The sequence below is a fragment of the Choristoneura fumiferana genome, chromosome Z (assembly GCF_025370935.1).
Source record: "Choristoneura fumiferana chromosome Z, NRCan_CFum_1, whole genome shotgun sequence".
NCBI classification, from domain to species: Eukaryota; Metazoa; Arthropoda; class Insecta; order Lepidoptera; family Tortricidae; genus Choristoneura; species Choristoneura fumiferana.
Genome location: NC_133472.1, coordinates 31,640,096 through 31,664,326, shown reverse-complemented (window position 1 = coordinate 31,664,326; position 24,231 = coordinate 31,640,096). Strand labels below are relative to the sequence as shown.

Below are 24,231 nucleotides of genomic sequence, written 5' to 3'. Positions count from 1 at the left end.
GGTTAACCTTCGAGAGTTAACGCCTCAGTTAACGCGTTATACGTTATACCGTCAACGTCAAGTCAAAGTTCGCGCGGGATAATCGACGCGCACGCGCGGCTCATACGGACGTCACTCGGCGCTCGGCCTCTTGCACGAGTACAACCAAGTGCACGAGTGCCAAACCTGCCAAACCAAAGCAAACGTCAAAAGCGGCGGCTAAGGTCAAATCATACAGGCGCACAGCACGGCGGCACGGACTAGGTGTGTGGGTCATTACGTGATTTGAGCGAAACGAAACGAAACTGGTGACAAGAATCATGTCACTAGTTACTAAAACCAGTGATTTTAGTAACCAGTTTCTTTCACTGCCTGCAGTGACGCGTTCCTGTGACAGACACTGTAACTGAATTACATATGAAACTACTCAGTATTTAACGATTTAATGTAATTTGTTACAAGGGTTACGTAGCATAACATCTAAAATCAAATGTCATAAGTTCGTTTTTCATACGATCAAAATATATACGGTCAAATTGCATAATGTACGATAATAATGACTTCTTTTATCATAAATTTAAAAATTCTACTTTCTAAATTCATAACGTTTGTAATATATACTGCTCACTATGCATAACGTTCAAAATACATAAAGTCTGATTATATTATTTATTTCTTATTTTTCATGAAGCGTTTTATAATCTTCGCGTTTATTTTTATCAGTTGCATATATTTTCAGTAGCATTAGGCAACCCATGCCTGATGTCGACGAAGCCCCGCTTCGCGGGGCTCCTATTTCTGGGCGGTCTGCCCTTCGGGCATCTGAAGATACCTAACGAACCTAACCTACCTATTATGTGTAATTATGTGGACACTAAGGGGTAACGATTTGTTAGAATAATGATTTCGAGTAAATACCTATACAATATTATTTATTTAGGCTTTCGACATTCTAGACGTATGCGTATCAAGCTTATGACATTTGTTTTTAGATATTATGCTACGTAACCGTTTCAAGCTATTGAGCTATGACGTTATTTATCACAAGCATCGTTTTTCGCTGTAATACCTATCAATAATTTCAAGAATCGTTTCTTTGGTATTGTATAAAGTCAGTATTTTTTACGTAGGTACTGGATATTGTTAATTGTTTACTTGTTAATGAACGGAAGAAATATTTCCCGGCTATCCCACTAATATCATATGTAAATCTAATCTGAGTCATCGGACAAGATAAATTAATAAAATTCATTTATGTACTTACTTGCTTTAATACTCTAAACTATAAAATTCGCTCCATCTAGCGACCTAGCTTATTATTTCTTCAGCCTAATTTATACCTTACTGCTCTACAAAAACTGTTTACACTGAGTAAGGCGCAAAACTCTTTCACCGGTAAGCGATTATAATTTTTACTCTGTGCTACTCGTGACGTCTGTAATCATGTAACGTTGAGGCGAAAATCGCATCACCACAAAAATAGTAAATAGCTGGTTACAAAAATCACCACCTTGTCGCTTGAAGTTGACGTGAATCCAGTGATCTGGTTATTCAGCACGTCACCAGTTACTGTATACGGTGACGTGAAATAACGTCCACCCGGTCCACCCACCTCTAAACAAACGGACGGCGGGCGGACAGTAACCGCGAGTGCCCCGCCGCGTTCGCACGCGTCTAATTTCCGCGCGGCGATCACGAACTAATCAGCCACGATGTCGCGTGTTTACGAACCTTCCGATTACGTTGTCGAAAAATCGCGTTTGCCGTCTTTTGAAAAATACAAAGAGATGCATAAGCAGTCTCTAGAAGACCCTGAAACGTTTTGGTCTCAAATAGCCAACGAATTCCATTGGCAGACTCCGGCTCAGCCCGGCAATTTCGTTTCGTACAATTTCGACTTGACCAAGGGGAACGTTTTTGTCAAATGGATGGAAGGGGCTGTGACTAACATTTGCTTCAACCTACTAGATCGCAACGTGAGGAATGGCCATGGGGAAAAGATCGCTTACTACTGGTGAGCCTTAGTCATTCATATACAATCAATAGTCAGCTGAGCGAATGCACCACGGAGACGGCGCGCGAAGATATTGATTTTTCCTTACCTTACATCACTTCTCCTCTTGGCCCAGTTGCCTACTCCACGACCTTATGTAACTATTGTTCTTCTCCTGTTTTGCTTGTGTATGAATTGTATGATATGAAAAAGTACATGTTTCATAGACACGAAAACACGACTCTACCAATTACGTATAAATAAAATACCAGTTCAGATCGCAACAGTAAAATGCAGACTAACACACTTTAATTAAACTATGACTATTGTCACTATATAATAAGAATAATATTGGCAATTCCATATGCTTGGCGAATTATTTAAGTTTGTACTCCTGGTATAGCCGACCCTCTAATACAAGCCAATTAAATCCTAAATCATGGACAGAAATAATTGTTCCTAATGGGGGTTTTCAAGGCAAATACATGTAGTTTATTTTATGTTATGTTATGAAGTAATTTTTTGATGATATTGTTTTTAATAAAACTAAGCTACCAAAATTTTCTCCCTATCCTATACTCACCGGCACAAAGTTCGGCAACTCTACATACAAAATTACCTACTACTGCATACTTTTGAGGGCCAGATTTTTTGCCGCTCAGTATATTTAAGTCTATACTTGGTTTGGATAGGTTTTTAACTAAATGTAAAAAAACAAGTCAATTGGTGTCTAAAATATTGAAATTCCCCCATTGAACTATCTAAACATTTACATTTCTGTATTGATATACACTAGTCAAGTTTCTATTACAATGATATATAAGTAAAATGATTAAAATCCTTGAATGTACCAAATCATTTACATTTAGTTAAATACCTATCCAAACCAAGTATAGTTCTAAAATTGTTAGTGCAAACTTTCACAAAACTTCTTAAAGTTTTCTAGCTTGGCCCATAATTCGTAGAGGTTAAATTAAATCATTTTTAACAGTTATTAATTACAGTTCTACGTAAATGTAGGGTAATTATGATTCTTAATTAACTTACAAAACAAATTGCAAAATTTTGTGTTTTAAAACTTATAACGAGAAAATGATCAAGTTTGCATTTGTGCCTGAATTAATGCAACTTATTATTATCTTATTAGCGTAACTTATTGTACATACTGATTTGTAGTGTGCAATAAAGAATTATTTGGATCGTATTGTACCTACAAGTCTGCACTTACTTGCCTATGATTTCATTCTACATAATAGGTATTAATTTGTATGATTATGAGATATGTGGGTGTGGCCTGTAATATGAGCAAAAAATTAAAACATAGATTACCCTCGTCAAACTGAACGCCATTAGTCCAACGACTTTAAAAAAATTATAACAAAAAATTTAACCGACTGCAAAAAACCTTAAAAATATTTTTCTACCAGTCTGAAGTGGTGCCTCAGCACAAGCCAGCAGGAGTGGACCTATAGTTGTTTACCTCACTTACATACTATAGCTATATATTGGGCTTAAATCACTCCTGCTGGCTCACAGACTTCAGACAGGTAGAAAATTATTTTCAAGGTTTTGTAGGTAGATGACTTGGCTCTCAGAGCCAACATTTATTTATTTATTTAACATCTGACAAAGCCATTTGCATTTACCAATTTTTTAATATGTCCCTTGCATAGGGAAAATGAGCGAGCACCTATGAGGCTGACATGATGACCTGGAGTGTTCAAAGCCTCAACAAAAAGAAGTGAAAAATACTTTTTAGTGTAAATCATCTAAGATACAATAGTTTAATGTCAACTGCTGGTCACTTTTTACAACAGATTGTTTTTCCCAATACAGAGAGACGTTCATTATTGAGGAGTCCTGGTCTTTCACTACCCGTTCCATTTCACCATATGCATTACGATGAGCATGCAACTGTGTTAAAGTAATTGAAATTCTACCTGTGAAATACTAGTTATTGAGTACTCGCAGTTACTCCGATGGTCAACTATGGTCTTCATCATCAGTTCCACTTCACCAAATAATGATTTCCAAAAGCTAATGCACGAGTTAATACTAAATATATATCCAAATTACCATAGGTGTCCCTACAATAATTCCCTCGATTTCTTTAGGATCCAATCATCAGATCCTGATTCGGTGCTTATGAGACCTAATTGAAGGTATTCCTATACAAACGAAAAAAAAACAAATCGGTTCACAAATGACTAAAGTCCGACCGAGATCTCGGTTTCGTCAAATCTCTGCCAAAAATCAGGCCGAGATCTCGGTCTCGGTCTCGGCCCAAAACAGCCGAGCGAAGACCCAAAGCGACCGAGACTCCGCGGCACTTTCCTTTGGATTTTTGATTGGTCGCCTCGCCCGGGCTCGTGCGTCTGGTACTTGCAACTTACTGACACCCGCTAACAAGAGTAACAAGCGAAACGCAAATATTTTTGAGTATTGGCATTCCTCTACATATAAAATATTACGTTACGCCTTACTCGTACAGCCAACAAATTTACTTATTTTTTGTGTCTCGGTCTCGGCCGAGAATATATTTTATTATCGTTCTCGGTCTCGGCCGAGATTAAAAAAGCAGTCTTGGTCGGACCTTACAAATGACGGAGTTCTGAGGTAACAAACATAAAAATAAAAACCGGCCAAGAGCGTGTCGGGCACGCCCAAAATAGGGTTCCGTAGCCATTACGAAAAAAATAAGTAATATTTTTCTTGCGATTTCGTATTTTATACGGAATCTTCCAAGTTTGGGTATATTTTATACCTTAGGCTGCTGTTTACTCTTAAACTACTAATAATTCTCAAGCAAACTTAGCCGTTATATTTATCCGTTGCTTAGTACCCATAACACAAGCTTTGCTAAGCTTACTTTGGGACTAGGTTAATTGGTGTGAATTGTCCCGTGATATTTATTATTTATTTATTTATTTACTTACTACCATCCTGAATTTTTTGCCGTCCCGTGCAAAATTACAGCTTTCTAGCATTGATAGTCCCTGAGCAAAGCCGCGGACGGACAGACAGACAGACAGACGGACATGACGAAACTATAAGGGTTCTGTTTTTGCCATTCTGGCTCCGGAACCCTAAAAATGGATAAAATAATACAACCGAATAGATAACCTCCTTCTTTTAAGTTGGTTTAAAATAATGGAGTTTGAATTTTCCTTTTTTCATACAAATTAAATACTGCCATCATATCAATGTACGCCATTCTAGAACCCAACTGACGTCGCCTGGCACGCTACAAACATCAAGCATTTTGCTTTACATTGATTCTTCGAATAAACTTAAGTGTAGATTCGATTTGTAGCATTCGAACATGGCGGATGTAGACGATATCTACTTTTGGTATTTATGCTTCTTTGGTTAGTTGAAGTATAATTTTGATAGTGTTTTATGCGGCGATTAACCTTAACAGTGAACAGTGATCACAAAATTCTATATTGCTCTCGTGTCTGACATTTTTTACTCCGCGTGGTTTCTGGAATTTTGCTATCAAGTTGCAAAAACTACAATCACCGTACAACGTGAATAAGAAGAATATATTTATCTTTAATTTAACTGACATTGGCCCAAGCCTTATGGCCGCCATTAAGAGGAATAAATAAATAAAACTTAAGTGTAACTTTAGTTAATATTAAATGTTGTTCAGTTTGAGGAATATGATCTATGTTTTAATTATTTGCTTATATTACATTACAGGCCACACCTGTTATGTTAGGTTTAATATGGCCTAATATAAAGGAAGAAATTTCGAATGTAGAGTCGCAAACAAAACGCTGTATGATATAGTAATATATATATATATTTCAGGATCTCGGAATTGCTCGTTTAAAGGTATTAGATGAAAATATGAGCAATGATGATTACTTTTTATCCGTTGTTACCATCTAAGCCCAAAGTACTTGTCAAGACGAATCAAACGAGCCCAAAGTCGATGTGGTTATATAGATTTATTACAGAGTTCTTATGGCCACCCTTCCAGCTCCATCATCAGATCAGCTTCGTAGCATAATAATATTGCATTGTCATCTGATTTACACACGTATGTAAAATTTTAACTTAATCTGAAAACGCATATTTAGCCAAGTTTAGCTTCCAAAATTGTATCCATTACCTACTAATTACTTAACTAACATACTAACAAGGAAAGATAAGTAAAAAAACTTCTAATAAAATAAATTATTTTGTTAAGATATTACAATATTTATATCAAAACATTTTTTTTTCTTAAGTTTACTACGGCGGAAAATGGACAACGATCAAGATGTGTTTACGGTTTCTGCACTGCAACGCTCGCATCGTACGCACACAGCAAACCGTGGTCCGTGGTAGAGTGCGGGCGAAAGACGGCCTCGGGAAAGAGATCGTGACGTGACGATTTGGGACAAAATGTTTGCGCGCTCTTAATCTCAGTAATTTAAGTAACAGATAAGAGTAATAGTTTTAAACGAAGACATGCCTCAGATGAAAACAATGTATTATCTTATAAATGAGTTTGTCTGTCCGTCTTTTCGTACAATGATTATTCAATAAGTGAAATAGATGCCAACTGTAACTTCATCACAGCCAGAAGTAAGAAATTACAAAAGATCACAAGCCTGTTGCAATTTGAGAGAAAATAACGAATTTGTCATCGCAATAATCGTCTGTTATCAGCGAGATAGCGTGCAGATAAAGTGAAGATGCTGTTTCCATGTTGCTATCGTATCATGGAGTAGGTACTGCGCCAGCTACTTATCTGACAAATGTCTGTCACGGATACAACAACCGAAACTATCTATACAAATAAACCGTAACTGCGCGAGTTTATGCTAGGGGTAGATCTCATTTGTTTTAGTTCTTACTTAGTTCAAAATCGTACTAAATGTAAGTAGGTACAGTTCTAAAGAACAAATAGGGGCTACCCGATGCGAGTATCTTAAGTGCGACTTTCTACGAATCATCTGCACGTGTTAGCATGTTCCAAGTTATATCTCAAACAACGTATACAATCGTTTATAAATAGGTAGGTAGATTTTATTTTCGTTCATTGCTGATAATAATTAGTCCCGTAAGTTTTATTATTGTTTTTTTTTCTCTCTCAGTAGTAGGTAAGGTGCTAACACTGATAACCATTTTAAGAGTCGATTTTAACTTCGGTCAACTTTGTATTTTATCCAGCAACGCCAGCGTTGCACTCTATGCATGTAAAAGGGCATGGTTGTAACTTAGGTACTTACTGAATCAATAGTGGGACTAAGTACCTACCTATGTAATTGAGACTTCTTGTTCATATGCTAAAATGCTATGCCTGTAAACTAAGGTCCGACCGAGATCTCGGTGTAGGTCTCGGTTTCGTCAAATCTCGGCCAAAAATCGGGCCAAGATCTCGGTCTCGGTCTCGGCCCAAAACAGCCGAGTTTCTCGGCCGCGACCGAGACTTCGCGGCGGCACTCAATTTAAATGTTGGTGCGCGTTTTACCGCGGTGACACGAGCGTTCCTTTGGATTTTTGATTGGTCGCCTCGCCCGGGCTCGTGCGTCTGGTACTTGCAAGCTTGCAACTTACTAACTGACACCCGCTAACAAGAGTAACAAGCGAAACGCTAATATTTTTGAGTATTAGTATTGCTCGAAATATAAAATATTACGTTACGCTACGCCCTACAGCCAACAAATTTACTTATTTTTTGTGTCTCGGTCTCGGTCGGACCTTACTGTAAACAAACAGTCGGTTTGTATTTGTTGCTCCGCAAAATATTCACTAGTTCTTATTTATAGTACAGGAAAAGTGACATATTTTGGCGGCAAAATATGAACATTAATGAAACTTTGTTTATAACTTTATCTTGGCACTAGAAATGAGGATCTGCCGAGTTCTGCCAAAATTAAGGCGTCCTGCCCCCCAGTATTGTCAGGGGCATAAGCTAAAAATGACAATTTTACAAACTAGGCAAGTGAGGTGTCATTTTCTATGTAATTTTTTGCGCTGAATTGAATAAGACCATACCCATACTCATGTCGTTTAAGCAAACTTCTAAGGATCACTGAGAGCAATCAGTATTAGCATTACTGATGAGAAATTATTGTTGGTACTTAAGTGGTTTTTAGACTGTTCTGTGTTTTCAACAAAAAACTTTAATATCTGGCAAAATATTGATCCTAGTAGTATATGTATGGTCTCATTCGATTCAGCGCCAAAAAATACATAGAAAATGACACCTCACTCGCCTACTTTGTAAAATTTGCATTTTTTTAAACGACGCCTAAATTTTGGTTGGACTCGGTAGATGCCTATTTCTAGTGCCAAGATAAAGTTTTAACCAAAATTTCATTGATGTACATGTTTTGCCGCCAAGTCCGGACTATCAAAAGATACTTGACTTGAATTACACGTGTTTTCTCGACTAAATCACTTGTAATTCAAGTTCTGTATCTTTTGACAAAATAATCCTTGTCTTCTCCGATCAACTGTCTTCAAGTATTCCAGCGTATTTATGTTATTCGTTGTAAAATTTGTCGCATAAGTACCTACATGGGTAAAGGACTTTTAACAGCACAAATAATAAGAAACATTGCCAAACCTACTTATTGTTTAAACTCCAAATGAAACAAAATATTGTAACACTGAATAGTTTATGTATAAAAAAAGATTCAATAAGTTGTAGGTAGGTACCTAAGTAATTCCATAATGTGCTAAAATAAATCACATGTAGTTTTTTCTCTGCCGTAATTTCCTGAAACATTGTGATTATTAGTCTGTGACTAATTAAAAGCAACATTTGGTAACATTTTACCTGACTGTTTCATTACCTACTTTAATTTAGCTATCTGATTGCGCGCAAAATAAGATTTATGTTTGTCCTGTTTAGAAATAATATATTTATAGACAGTGACTGTACCTACCTATTTCTACATCGTATTATTATTTCCGTTAACTTCGACAATGACTTAGTTAATTGATAAAAATTACCAGATTTTTTTTGGCAAATTCAGAAAAAAAACCTTTTCATACATAATTATTAAATACTATATTGAGTCCATTCCATAGTCATTGTAAAATTTGCGAACTTGAAGAGTAACATTTACAAATGGCAATGACAAGTACCTACGTCACAAATTAAGAACCTTGATCACTGTTTTACCGCGTATAATAAATTAATATAATATTATCTTTTAGAAAGTAAGGGTTAAGCCACTAGTTTTTTAAATAAATTATTTTCATTTGACCTGCATTTGACATAATTTTTCTCTTAAACGTTAACGGAAATCGAATAGGCTCGTCTGGATCTTGAACTGATTTATGTTTGTAAGTGTAGGTACGCTTTACTACGCAAATAATGAAGTAGGTAATAATAGTACATTGTGCATTAAGGGGCGTAAGAAGGGGATTACTAACGAGAGCCCGAATTCTTCCTAGATGAAGTCGCGGGCAACAGCTAGGTAGTGCATAATTATTTTTTACTTTTTAGTTGTCTTTTTTGGCGGCGTTTTTTTCGGGCGTTTTTTTAATTTAGCGTTTTTCTAATTTTGGTGATTAATTTTTTTGAAACTCAATTATGGATGGTTTTGTTGATGTGACTTCCAGATCGTGAAAAATTAGCCTTTGATTAGAGCAAGTCGCTTATAAGAACGAAATTAAGAGAAATTAAATTTTCGGACTGTAATCATTAATAGGTATATTGTAATCTGAACCATTGTACACAGTTGGAGATATATGAATTTACATCTTAAGATAGAAATAAAATCATAAAAGTTAACGACATATATTTTCTTTCATTAAAATTTCATAATTACTATATTTTTCACCTTACTCTATAACATTAACAATTTTCGTATAGTGACTTCTAAATTATATTTAATCAATTTACACAAGTATCACAAAAGTCTAATTTATATTCTACAAGTCTTGTTTTTTTATTTATACACGATTTGAGTTACATAAAAATCACAAATTGACTCCCATGCATTTGAGAAAAGGGTCCTTATGACCAATCACAGGCAAAATATACTGAGCGGCATAAAATTTGGCCCACTCTACATACAAAATTACCTATTTTTACATACATTTGAAGGCCAGATTTTTTGCCGCTCAGTATATATTAATAATTACAGTATGTAACGATAATAACTTTATTATCGAGTATTTATTTACTAATCTTGTATTAAAATAGAATACTGAAGAAAAAGTGTTATTAGAAGTTATTAAAATCTTGATAATTGAAGAGTAATTTTGATAACACGTTTATATTGAATAATTCACACAGTATCTATACTCCGTTTAATTTAAGGTTTGAATTAACGGTCAAATTGTAACACACGTTTCTTGATATTTCGAACACAAATGGACTAAAAATACCTACATGTACATTTATTAGCGTTATTTATTATGTTTTAAGTAATAGAAGTTCACACAATTTTAAATTGTTCCGTTGTTTCTTGTTTCATTTAAAAAAGTGTGCAAATTTTACCGTTAAGTTTCAAATTTTAAAATAAATGGAGTATAGTCCTATACACTTAGGAAAAGGGACCTTATGACCAATCACAGGCAAAAATTATTGATAATTACAGAATGGACTTTGTGGAGTGGGCTTCCTTGTGGCGACAAAATGGCAGAATAAAATCATAGAATTCATTGGATACTCCGACAGAATTGTCGTCCTTAAATTTCAGATAACAGATAAACACACACTTACCTTAGTTCAAACATACGCACCAACATCAGCGCACTCTGTCGTTGACGTTGAGGACTATTACGATCTTCTAAACAAAGCTTGTGATGAACATCGAGGAACTTGGAATATAGTTCTCGGTGACTTCAACGCAAAAGTCGGCATGAGGCAAGAGCTGGATAACGGAGACGTTATAGGGCCATACAGACAGGGTGACCGAAATATCGGTGGCTCGCGCTTACTTAATCCAGTTCGCCTTTGGACAAAACTTAAAGATCAGTAAAAGCTTCTTCTGTAAGAAGCCACAGACGATGGACCTAGGTCTCTCCAGCCGGAAATATCAGGAACGAAATCGACTTTGTCCTGTGCTCTGATCAACGCATTGTCAAAAACATTGGTATTATCAACAAAATTAAATTTAGCTCCGACCACAGACCACTACGTGCAAAAATTACATTTAACATGAAAATTCATCGCAAAACTTTGTTTAAACATAAAATTAAAGCCATAGATAAAAATACACTATTCAACAATGACGAACGATTTAATTTAGAGTTAAACAACTTTTTTCGAGATTTAACATTATACGCGAATGACACAGAACAACAATACTTGCTAATAGTTGAGGGCATTAATCTGGCAAGCAGCAAGATCAATGTAGAAAAGAAAACCCTAGCTAAACTTTCCGTAAAAACTAGGTCATTGTTGGATAAAAGATGCACATTGCATATGGGATAGGTACTCTATAGGTTTTTGATTTCACAGCAATTTGTATAAAATTGATGAATGTTCTTTTGTTTACTTTGACTTAGACGTTTTATTTTTTTCAATAGTTCTAGCGATACAAGACCTGAGTATTTAATATTAATTTCAGCTTGTTTTCTCTAGGCGTTCTCGAGAAAAAGAGTTTTGACAGACGGACCGACGGACAGACAGACTGACATACGGGTAGACTGACAAGAAATTGATACAATAAGGGTTCCGTTTGAGAACTCTAAAAAATGGTGAATTAGTATGCTAGCGATGTTGCACCTTAGACAAGTCTACTGAACTATCCTTTTTTTAGGGAAGGCAACCATCCCGATGACTACAGCCGCATCACCTACAGAAAACTCATGGACCTGGTGTGCCAGTTTGCAAACGCATTGAGGGACAGTGGAGTCGGCAAAGGCGACAGGGTCTCCATTTACATGCCCATGATCTTAGAAACTGTGGTTTGCATGCTGGCGTGTGCAAGGATCGGCGCCATACACTCCGTTGTGGTAATTACTTTGAAATGTTCATTATAAGCCATCAATGTTCTTGAAAATGTCATGTGTTAAAGCTCTTCCACAGTTCGCAGGCTTTTCTTCAGATTCGCTCTCAGAGCGTATGGCCAGCTGCAAAGCGAAGGTGCTTGTGACAGCCGACGGCGCTTGGCGCGGCGAGAAGCTTCTCGTGCTCAAAAACACTTGCGACGAGGCATTGCAAAAGGCAAAGACGAAGCACAACCACACCGTCGACACGTGTGTAGTGGTTTCCCACCTCGCGAGGGTAACACCTTGCGGGAAACTACCTGAAGACATCAAGTCACTGGTAAGTTGGAATCCCATTTTTTAGGTGTAGGGATATGCAACCCTTGCATTTTCGCCGTGTCCGTCCGTTACGGGCTATTACTGTTAGAAAACTGTAATTTGGAATGAGTGGGTTACTCATTCCAAATTTCAGTTTTCTAAAAATAATAGCCCGTGAGCTACTTATGTAAATTTAAATAGGTAGTTATAATCACGTGAACGCTCGAAGTCTATTCCATAGTTAGGGGTATTGTTGGATAGGTCCTTCAAATACTTACATTGTAGGCTTGCTAAGAGGAATTTTCGAACGAGGGATTCGTTTGCGAAATATTAGGCAATTTTTTGTTACAGACAAGTCCCTCTCTCTCCGCTAGCTAAACAGCTGGCTTGCAAAATAAATTTTTAATAAAAACTTAATGGTAATGTTAGTAAATTCATAATCTTGTGGGCAAAAATTTGATCAAAATATCTGAACACGCTTCTACGCCGTTAACAATAGAGTCGTGCTCAGATATTTTTGATCAAATTTTTGCCCACAAGTTTATGAACTCGACTGTACGTATATAAGGAATTTAAAAGGAAAACTGTCACGGCACGGTTTTAGTAGACTGCAAGTTTACGAGTAGGTAACAGCAAGTAACAGCCGAAACGTAATATTGAATAGGTAATAGCCGTATGATTAGTACGGATCTCTACACTGCGAGAGGTCGTTTTCTTAAACGAGTCAGTTCCATTATGAGCTTAGTAAGTTCAGTAATATTAATTTGTTGTTGCAGTATAAATGGGACGAAGACCGAGACATCTGGTGGCACGACATGATGGATGGCCACTCTACGATCTGCCCGCCAGAGTGGATGGGCGCTGAGGAACCATTGTTCATGCTCTACACCAGGTCAGGGCAATTTAACGACCCTAACAACAGTCGAATTGAATTTTGCATATATCCGTTCCACGTATGCTATCGCAATAAGATCGTATCGCTATTTCCATATCGATTCAGTAATTGATTTAGGTAGTTTATACAATTGTACTTTTAATACTTACCTAGCTAGGACCGTTGAGCATTTCTTATACTTTTTATTCATCTGAAACTGTAAAAACATTAGCGCATACCATATAGAATAATACTATCAATTGAATATTGTAGTTCAAAGCTAGATATAGGTATTTAAGTCAATCTGGGTAATAAAATGTCTGATAAAACGTTTATCAAATCATTGTCATATAAGAACAGATTCGTTGTTCGATGACTATTAAACTTTGTTATCAAATCCATCAATAGTTAATAGGTAGATAATAAAGGAATTTTGCATAATAGATATTATTAGCATAGATATGCTATATATTATAATGGACATGGAGTGACGGAAGTGCTACTAACCTTAAGCTAGTCAAGGGAAGTGAGCGCTATGAAACCATAGTTTAGTAGGTAATTTTCCTGTATTTAATATTTAGGTTGATAGATATTTCGGTGTCGTACCTTAAACATTTGAGCGACGTTAATTAATGTTTTGATTTCTCAGAGTACGGTTTAATCACGTTGTACTTAGGGTCCGGCCAGGAATACGTGCGAATGGCGGTGCGGCGAGAGTTTTTTCTGTTTATTGCGTGTGCTATCAGGTAACCACTATGAGTGAAGCGTCTCGCCTGCGCAATGAATAGAGAAACATTTGATGTGCCGCTCGCTGGTCGGGTTTGTTCGTCTAGGCTGTTATAGTTGTCATCGAAAATTTTAACCGACAGCGGCTCCACTGGAAAACCCAAAGGCGTTCTGCATACCACGGCCGGGTATCTCCTCTACGCGACGGCAACCTTCCGCTACGTCTTCGATTACCGGGAGAAGGACATCTACTGGTGCACGGCCGATGTCGGCTGGATCACCGGACACACCTACGTCGTGTATGCGCCGCTCGCGAACGCTGCTACATCTGTGCTTGTAAGTATATTAGTAGCTGTTCCAGAGCCTACCCTTAAATATACGGGGGTGCCCGTCAATACTTCTGTATCTATGCATGTGGCTTACTGACCTCCAAGAAACGACCTACCTTATCTTAATGGCCGGTGGCGCGCCCGGGTCCTCTGGTATTACAAAAGAGTCTATGCGGCTGCAATTAGCGTATACTCTGTTTAATAAACCAAGATACTAAAATGACTGTTTTTTACATCTCATAAATAGTGATGTGCCACAACCGGTAATCACCGAAATGTTTCTGCAAGTACCTATGTTATACGTATAAAATGTTATGATATGAACGGATCTGTGACGTACCTACCTACTAAGACACGTAGGGCACTTAAGACATTCTAAAAAAGTTAAAATGGGTCTAATGAAAATGCCACCGTTTAGGAAATATTTCGACTTTTTAATTGCGAATGTTTAATTTTCATTTTGACTCGAAGCAAGACCTGCCTAAAAGCATAAATTTTATTGTTGTATCCATAAAATGTTATGTTTTATCGATTATTTGCAATTATGTCGAAAAGCAAAATCAGAAAACAGCACTATTCGTACTATGCTTAGTCACATTATTTTTACATTTGACATTTCATACTGTCTTAGTATCTTGGTTTAACAAACAGAGTATATTCACTTTAAAGTCGCATTTGCTTGCACCGAGGCAATTATCAGTCCTATGAGTATGCCAAAGCCAAAGTTGTTGTTGTTTTTTTATTAAATATCCACTTGACAGTCCGGAGTGCGCGACCAATATGCCTCAAACCGTCCGGATTTTTTATCGACGGACGCAACGCGCCGCGCGCGCATTCACAATTTTCTAACTACAAGGTTTTGAATAAAGGAAAAATAAGTGACGTAAATTAATGTTTAACTACATTCAATTACTATTTATATAATGTGCACAAAACTATAAGGTTAAACTTTATGACACTAAAGTATCCACGGACGGGTTGAAGCATTCTGGTTTTGGATACCATGGTATCGTCGGACTGTCAAGTGGGTATGGCTCTGTCCGTTGGAGGACAATTTTGCCAGGGTCTAGTAGTTTTGCCGTTGTACAGTAAAAAAAATCTAGAAAACGAAATATGAGAGGTAATGGTGGATGAACGATGACCTTAGTAGCTAGAGACATGGCCAAAGTTAAATTTAAAACGAAACATCAAATTGACATTTGCAATAACAGGCTAATCGACTGATAGTGACAGATCAACTAATAAAGATAGATAGTCTTGTTTATGTTTATGTCCATATTTAGTATTGTTTTTTTACAGAAATAAATATATTATCTAACGTTTAAATTCTGTCATTATCAAAATAACAGATGTGGGTTATTATTTCTAATGCCAAATCTTGGACCATAAACCTCTTCACTCCATTATTAATGTAGTAGACACAGGTATATAAGCTCTTTCGGCCTCATTATTAGTAAATTCTTTTTTTTTGGGGCATTTTTTCAAACACGAACCCTAAAAAGATTAACTTATAACTTATAATTTAAAAAAAACTCAACAAACGGTTTAGCAATAAGACCAAAAGTTAAATGTCGAATGTTTAATTAACGTATTTATTAGAGCAAATGAAACAAAGTCAAATCAAACAATGTAAAATGTCATTTGGAGAAAAAATATTCCAGCGTACAAGTTAAAAAAAAGAGTTTCGGGTTACTATACAGAAACACCATTGTGTACCTACCTTCTTACTCAGTTGACATTGTTTCGCTATGACAATTTAGGTACAAGAGTCCACTGCCTTACCAAAGATCCCAAACGTCACCTTGATGGCCAACCTTGATACGAAACGGAAGTCATTCCATATATCTGTCTACGTAATAGCATTGAGAATGAAAGTAAATACGCACCGTAATTAGCACTGTATAATGTAATGTAACAGAATGACCTACTTACTGTTTTATGACGTGAACATTTTAGATAGGTAGATAATGTTGGTAGTTACCTGAGATGATTTCAAGTTTAAAGTTAAAATTTTACAATCTTTGTAATTTTCAAGAATAATTAATAATTAATTAACCTTAATCTGAGACATACAGTACTTACAGTTATTGTTTGATTTCACAGATTTCTTCTACCTAATCTAGAAGTCCCCTTGGGGACTTTTTGCGCTCTTGCCTTGCCTTTGGATTTATTGACGTTCTTCTAATGGGCTTCACTTAGGGTGACCAAATCAAATCTGATAACCCAGGCTTCGTTCGTGGGCGTTGCGTAATTCCCTGCGGTAGGTACCTAAATACTTTATTTAAAGCTATAGTATTGTTGACAGTTTGAAGGAACGCCGTTCTACCCGGACAACGATCGATACTGGTCCCTGGTGGACAAATACAAGGTCTCTCAGTTCTACACCGCACCAACTGCCATCAGGACTCTTACGAAATTTGGGGACCACTATGTGCAAAGGTCAGTTTTGTGTGTTTTTATTTACCGAATTAAATATCTTCGAATACTTGGAAATTTTACCCCGGGGTCAACAGAGCTGTGTAACTGCTATGTGCAGGCCTAAACTGAAATATTCGTATATTGCTGTCAATATAAATAATTGGTATTTACCTACCTACTTACGAGTTAAGGTCTAATCTCAGACATATCTGACCACACAGACACAGAGTCTAAGGCGGTAATTTAATTATCATGATTGTCATGGTAATTTACTCGTATGTGCCGCGTCAGGTTAAAATAGGACAGATCCTCTATCTTCCCGTGGGTACTATAAAAGTTGACTAGCGGAACCGATATAGAGTGCGCACAGCGCTCTTTATTAACAAGTATAAACACCGTGTGAATTAAGTGTCTGTACGAAAACGCCACTATGTACGTCCGACTACAGGACCAGAGCACGAAGCCTATTCCTCTGCAGCGGGGAGTCAGACAAGGAGGATGTGATTTCTCCGAAACTGTTCATCGCTGCATTGGAGGATGCTTTTAAGGTTCTGGGCCGGAAAGAACGAGGCATTAACATTAATGGCGAGTACTTCACTCACCTTCGAATCCCCGACGATATTGTATATAGTCATGGCTGATACCATGGAGGACCTCAGTGCTATGCTCGCTGACCTCAGCAGAGTTTCCAACCGAGTTGAGCTGAAAATGAACATGGACAAGACGAAAGTCATGTCTAATGTCCAGAGAGCGGAATTTTCATGGTATTTTTTGATCTGTCATAGTGACTTCTCACTTATCGACTCTACCTAAATGATGTCTATATATTAGACTTTAAATTAGATTGTCGTGAACTTATCACGTTATGTAGAGCGTTCTTTTCCCGCATACAAATGGATATTTCATTGTAAAAGAAGTAGTTTAAAACTGAAACATATGAAAAAAAAAACATCTATTTCTTTTATAGAGACGTTAATTGAACACTTGTTAACATAACAACACAAGAATTTCAACATGAAATTGAAAAAAAAAAAATCTGAACTGAAGTTATTAAATTAGAAATTGCTATCCATTCATTGTTCATTGCATATGTATATTTCACGTTTTCATCTGCTCGAAAGTTAATTGGACGAGATCGCTCTTTAAGTTAAGGCCACCTTTTGTTTACCTCTACTTTTAATCTTCTTTAGTACCTATGTTGTGTATCGATATATGCATGTATATCGGAAGTCGATAAGTGAAAAGTCACTATGACAGGTCAAAAAATGCCATGCAAATTCCGCTCACTGCTAATGTCCATGTTGTGTCACCTCGCTTAATAGTCGGAGGCTCTACGCTCGAAGTTGTTGACGACTATGTATATACCTAGGACAAACGATCCAGTTAGGTAGGTCCAACTTCGAGAAAGAAAGTCTCGTCGAATCCGACTGGGCTGGGCAGCGTTCGGGAAACTTCGCAGTGTCTTTTCGTCCAAATTACCGCAGTGTTTAAAGTCAAAATTCTTTGACAATTGTGTGTTACCAGTAATGACATACGGATCTGAGACGTGGGCGCTGGGCGCTAACGATGAGGAAGCTCAAATTCATTCAGAGGGCTATGTAGAGGTCTATGCTCAGGATATCTCTGCGGAATACTTAGAATCAGAAATGATGATATCCGCAGTAGAACTAAGGTTACCGTCATAGCCCGAAGAATTGCGGAACTGAAGTGCCAATGGTTGGGGCACATTGCTCGCAGGACTGATGGCCGATATGGGGTCAGAAGGTTCTCGAATGGCGTCCGCGGACCGGGAGATGAGCGGTCGCTAGGCCTCCAACACGATGTAGCGACGACCTGGTTAAGAACGCGGGATCGCGGTGGATGCGGAAAGCACAAGACCGGTCTGAGTGGAGAGCCTTGGGGTAGGCCTATGTCCAGCATTGGAGTGGACGTCTTTCGGCTGACATGATGATGATGATGACAGACACCGGACTCCAGCACAACGATGTGGAAAGCAAAGGAAAACCAATACACTATTTTCCCAAGAAAGTTGTTTTGAAAGTTCTATACAAATCCTCAAGCGACATCCACGACCACTCCACCAAGAGTGTAGCGAATTGGTAGAATTTTTAATAATAATTCTTGGTTTTCTTGTAATTCTTGGATCTACGATTATCATCATTACGATAACTACTTATGCATGATTAAGTCGGTAAGCTGGTGAAACATTCTCATAAAAAAACAATAAATCATCGAAGGAATTCTGTAGCTGACTTTGGCACATGGCACTATTATAGCCTCCTGGATCCCCCAGTCCTCACTTGAGTCCATACTTGATGTCCATACGCATTTTAATTTTCCCACATTAAGAGTCACCTATTAATTCGGGTTTTTGAAGAAATACCGGTATCGCCAAAATCAATTCCAGGATCCAGGAGGATAAAATATATAGTTCTACAGCAGTTCATTGAATTTGTGTGAAATTTGAAATTTATGTTTTTTTTGTATACGATTTTTTGGCGGTTTTTTTAGTGTAGTCAAGGGCAAAGATATCGACACGGCCAAAGTTGCAGAAATATGTATACACGGCCTTAATGTTAAGTGCATAAAGTCGTGTATACATATTTTTGTAACTTTGGCCGTGTCGATATCTTTGCCCTTGACTGTACCTACAAACACCGAAACGAAGCCCATTATTTGCGTCATAAATATAAACCGGGCGGTAGCGGGATAAGTGGAAGTCATCCGATAGATTACAGATATGGGCGTCACACATAATCGATGTAAACAACGGTTACGCCGATCCGGTTATATCTATTGATTACGTTTGTCAGTGACGTAAAGTGAGGTCACGTCCTTGTAAATGTCAACCCCAGTCATAAGTTACCTAAGTATTTTGTATTGTCGCGACTTTGTTATGCACAGTACGTCTAAAACTCTACCAAACGTACGTATACGTACGTACGTAAGTTCTAAAAGTAGAATGCTTATGAAATATTACGTTGCATGTATTTTGATTTTGAAACGCCAAAATCCAAGTCATAGAGTGTGTTAAGGTATGTTATGAAAATATTGCTTGTTTTTTTTAATTTATCAAAAATAAGTTCCTTAAAACGCCAGCTTAGAGAACAAGTTTTTGTGCTGACGACGGTACTTGAGAGTAGAGTTATACATTATCACTGAAGCTCTAGCAGCTCTACCGAATTCGACCATGCAGTGGGTTAAAATTGACTTGCAATATTTGAAGCCTACAAGACACTAAGTTTTTTTTTGTCTATCAGTCAGTCATACGCAATATGCGACTCTTTGCGGTAATGCCATTGATTCATAAATAAGTTAAAAGAGATAATTCGGGACAATTGGGATTAAAGGTTATCTGAAAGAGATCCCATTTCAGACTTAAGTTCGCCTTTGTACATCTATGTCTCTTGTTGTCTGTTAATTTCATGTATTTTATGTACATAATATACATACATTAGTATGAAATCATTACATTATTATATATGCGGTGCGGATGACGTACGGATGACGTGGCACGAGCTTCGGGGCGTTTGAAACATTGATTTTGTAGACATGAAGATATACATAATGTGTGTTCCTTTCTTTCCTTGGTTAGCTGTACTGAATAATTGGTGCGATAACTGAGACTCGTTCCCAGTGTCTGTCCCACTTGATGTAAATTGTGAAATAAATGGGACCATTCAGATAAAAAAACGTTTGGTAATTTAGAGCACCCAACATTTAGGGCCCCACGAGCTATTGCGAGCTTGCGTCAACCTGAAAATGTCTATATTCTGCTCGGAGTTTTGTCGATATAGACACGTAGTTTTCAAGGTTAACAGCGGATGCTCATCTAGTATTTTATTTCCAGGCATGACATGAAAAGTCTTCGTATATTGGGTAGTGTCGGCGAGCCAATCAATCCTGAAGCTTGGCTGTGGTACTACAACCTGGTGGGAAATGGCCGCTGCTCCGTAGCGGATACCTTCTGGCAGACGGAGACCGGTGGCCACGTTATCACCAGCTTACCAGGAGCTACACCTATGAAGCCTGGATCAGCGGTAGGTAATCATAAATAAAAAATGGTCAAGTGCGAGTCGGACTCGTACATGAAGGTTTCCGTAAACAGTTCAGTAAAAGTTTTTCTTAAAATTCTTCTAATAAGTTTTTTTGCTGACTGCACTTTATGCCCCTGGTTACCAAAGAACTCGTCAAGACAAATCAAACGAGTCCAAACTCGATGCGGTCGTGTCGTTTATCACGGTTCCTATGGTCACCCGCTAGCTTTATCATCAGATCAACTCCATGTTATAATAATATTGCATCGTCATCGAATTTTGTACATGCGTGTAAAATTTCAGCTCAATCGGACCACTCGGATCCACTTCAAATTTGAGTTGAAAAATTCCACCCCAGCAAACATAGTTACATTACACTGCAAATAAATATAATGCTTGTAATAAGTTTTTATTAAAAATTTCATTTTTAATAGAAGCTTTTTTTGCCGAATGTACTTTTTGTTGACTGTACTTGCATTGTCGTCTAAACTACATATCTGTACCAAATTTCAAGTCGGTACTATTAACTATTGAGGAGTTCCCTCCTGTAGAGACGATCCTGGCAGGACCACCAAGATGTCACTACCAGGTTATTGTATTGTCACAAAATTTACAAATTTTTATTTATTATGCCAAATTTCAAGTCGATCGGACCACTGGAAGTGGTTCAAATTTAGCTTCCAAGATTTGACCCAAACAAACAATAAATAAAGTAAGAGTTTTTCGACTTTTCGCACTATACCTGAGGACGTGGCTTCGACCGGCCTTACTGGGCGAGGGTTATCTTCGATGGACTCTGCCATGCTTGAATAGATTCTGCCACTTTTAAATCATAGTCATAAAATAGGTCATTGACCCCCTTAAACAGCTGATATCTCATTCATTATCAATTGTGGAGATTTTCTTTACCTAGACAGAAACTTTATCACGGCACGATATTCAATTTGCTCCATAATGTCTGATTTATACCGAAATAATTTGCTTTCACGGCGATATCGCAAAAACAAAAGACAAACTTGAGATTTTTTTTTATTTGTTTTTTTACCTTAAGGTAATGTCTGATTTATACCGAAATAATTTTTCTCGGCGATATCGCAAACCAAAACTTGAGATTTTTTTTTATTTGTTTTTTTACCTTAAGGGTCTCACTATAACTGAGCATAAACTTTGTTTAATAATGTTTCCTCCTAATTCTGCATTCCGCGAACTTTTGGACCTCCCCTCGTACTTAACTACCTTAAAAAAAAACTTACCAATTTTTTCCAATGCCTTCACCAACTACAATATTTGGCAGTATTTTTTTTTTTTTCATTTTATTCTGTATGTATTATCCTAATATATATATATGGGTTGTTCTTCAAATCTGGAGCAACATACTAAATTTCCATCTTATGAATATACCCTGGCTTAAGTAGCCCTGTAGGTAGATACTTATAGGTGTTTTTCCCTTATTTTAGGGCTTCCCCTTCTTCGGCGTGGAGCCAACTCTGCTGGACGAAAGCGGTGCGGTGATAGAGGGCCCCGGTGAGGGCTACCTAGTGTTCGCGCGGCCATGGCCCGGCATAATGCGCTCGCTGTTTGGCGACCATGATCGCTACGAGCAAGTCTACTTTTCCAAGTTCCCAGGCTATTACTGCACCGGCGACGGTAAGCCATACTTTTTACGGTTCCGTAGTCAACTAGGAACCCTTGTAGTTTCGCCATTTCTGTCCGTCTGTCTGACTGTCCGTCCGCGGCTAAGCTCAGAGACCGTTAGTACTAGAAAGCTGTAATTTGGCACAAATATATACTGAGCGGCAAAAAATCTGGCCCTTAAATGTAAGCAGAATCGGTAATTTTCTATGAAGGGTGGGCCAAATTTTGAGCCGCTATGTATACATATCAGTCACGCAGACAGTGGTAAAATAAAAATAAAAAATATTTTTTTTCCTGTAGTCAGCGTCATATAGTACGTAGCAGTCAAGATCACCAAATACTTGGAAACATCCAAATAGTCATTAACATTGACCCAATCAAAGCGATCAAATTGCTCAGGACATCCATCGTGTACAAATAAATTGGAGCACGCACATCACCACTGGTAGCGTAGCAGCTATAATATCAAAAAGTATGGGACACACTAGAAAACTGAGCTTTATTTAAAAGGTTTAAAGTTTAATCTCGAGTTAAGTGCGAAATAAATTAACACGTCATAAGATTCGACTTTTTGTTTTTGACTTTGACAATCACCGAAAAGAATACCAACTTGTCAGTGATCGTTCCGTCTCTTTCATTTGGAGCCTGACGGCTTTTTTCACATTTTTATTTACATTGTCAGAATTCCGGATTAACAGATTTCCTTTTAAATATGGCTTGAATTGGCCAGTATAATTACATTAGAGTTTGATTGACATGTGCATTTTGCACGAAGAGACTGAAAATGGAACACCGTTCACATTGTATTAAAGAGGATAAGCTAACAGGATCATTGGACCTTACACGGTATGTAATAAAGTCAATTTTTCTGTGGTGTCCCATACTTTTGGATAGTTTAGCTGCTACGTACTAATGTCGGCTTGAATTTTATAAAGTATTTGGCGACGTGCGTGCTCCGGTATTACACGATGGATGTCTCGAACAATTTGACCGCTTTGACTGAGTCACTGGTAATGACTATTTTGTATGTTTCCAAATATTTGGTGATCTTGACTGCTACGTACTATATGACGCTGACTGTACACCGCATGACGTAAAGTAGGGGTTATTTTTTTTCTCGACACCCTATAGTGTGGGGTATCTTTGAATAGGTCTTTTAAAACCATTGGGGAGTATCCCAGACGATTTTTCTATTCAGTGATCTGTTTGTGAAATATTCAACTTTAAAGTGCAAATTTTCATTAAAATCGATCCCACCCCCCTCTCAAATTTAAACTGTTGGGTGGAAAAAAACAGAATGGTAGTAAATATATCTTTACAAGAAAAATTATAGCGGCTAAGGTTGCTTGAGAATTATTAGTAGTTTATGAGTAAATAGCAGCCTAAGGTATATAACATACCTAAGCTTGGAAGATTCCGTACACAATACGAAATACTTAGAAAAATATTACTTGATTTTTTCGTAATGGCTACGAAACCCTATCCTGGGCGTGTCAGACACGCTCTTGGACGGTTTTTTTCCTAGGCTGTGTAAGTGTCCAAATCTGTCCTTTATTACATCACGAACTGTAGGTGTACTCGTACTGCTTCTGTAGTTACTAATAGTTACTGAGCAGCTTGTGTGTGCGTGCGCCTCGCGCCGCGGGTTGTTGGTATCTAAATGAATAAACATTTTACACAGTTTGATTTATTTTGAACTAGAGTTTACCCGCGGCTGCGCACGCGTAAATCATTAGATCCGGCAGTTGAATTGGATTTCCGGGATTTTACTAACTTCCCGTGGGAATTACCAGAAATTATATCATGGTGTTCACTGACGTTGCACTAAAAATAACTAACCCAAATTTTATGACTTTAAGTCCAGCGGCTATGAATTCGAGATTTTGTCCCTATCCCGAAAGGAATATCGGGATAAAAAGTAAGTAGCCTTGTGTTTATTCCAGATGTCCAGTTATCTAAGTTTTAGCGTGAAGGAATAACAAACATTCACACACACACACACACAAACTTTCACATTTATATTATTAGTAG

The 24,231-nt window shown here is 37.5% G+C and overlaps 1 protein-coding gene across 1 annotated transcript in view; it reads left to right on the top strand.

Moving 5' to 3' along the window:
- Positions 1 to 1,614: 1,614 nt before the first annotated feature.
- AcCoAS (acetyl coenzyme A synthase) overlaps positions 1,615 to 24,231 on the top strand; it is a 29,218-nt gene continuing 6,601 nt past the window's right edge. The window contains exons 1-8 of the mRNA XM_074096840.1: positions 1,615 to 1,993; positions 11,695 to 11,890; positions 11,964 to 12,203; positions 12,958 to 13,073; positions 13,925 to 14,117; positions 16,416 to 16,549; positions 20,379 to 20,568; positions 22,023 to 22,212. Coding sequence (XP_073952941.1) covers positions 1,692 to 1,993; positions 11,695 to 11,890; positions 11,964 to 12,203; positions 12,958 to 13,073; positions 13,925 to 14,117; positions 16,416 to 16,549; positions 20,379 to 20,568; positions 22,023 to 22,212 — 1,561 coding nt within the window. The 5' untranslated portion in view covers positions 1,615 to 1,691. The remainder of the gene's footprint in view (positions 1,994 to 11,694; positions 11,891 to 11,963; positions 12,204 to 12,957; positions 13,074 to 13,924; positions 14,118 to 16,415; positions 16,550 to 20,378; positions 20,569 to 22,022; positions 22,213 to 24,231) is intronic.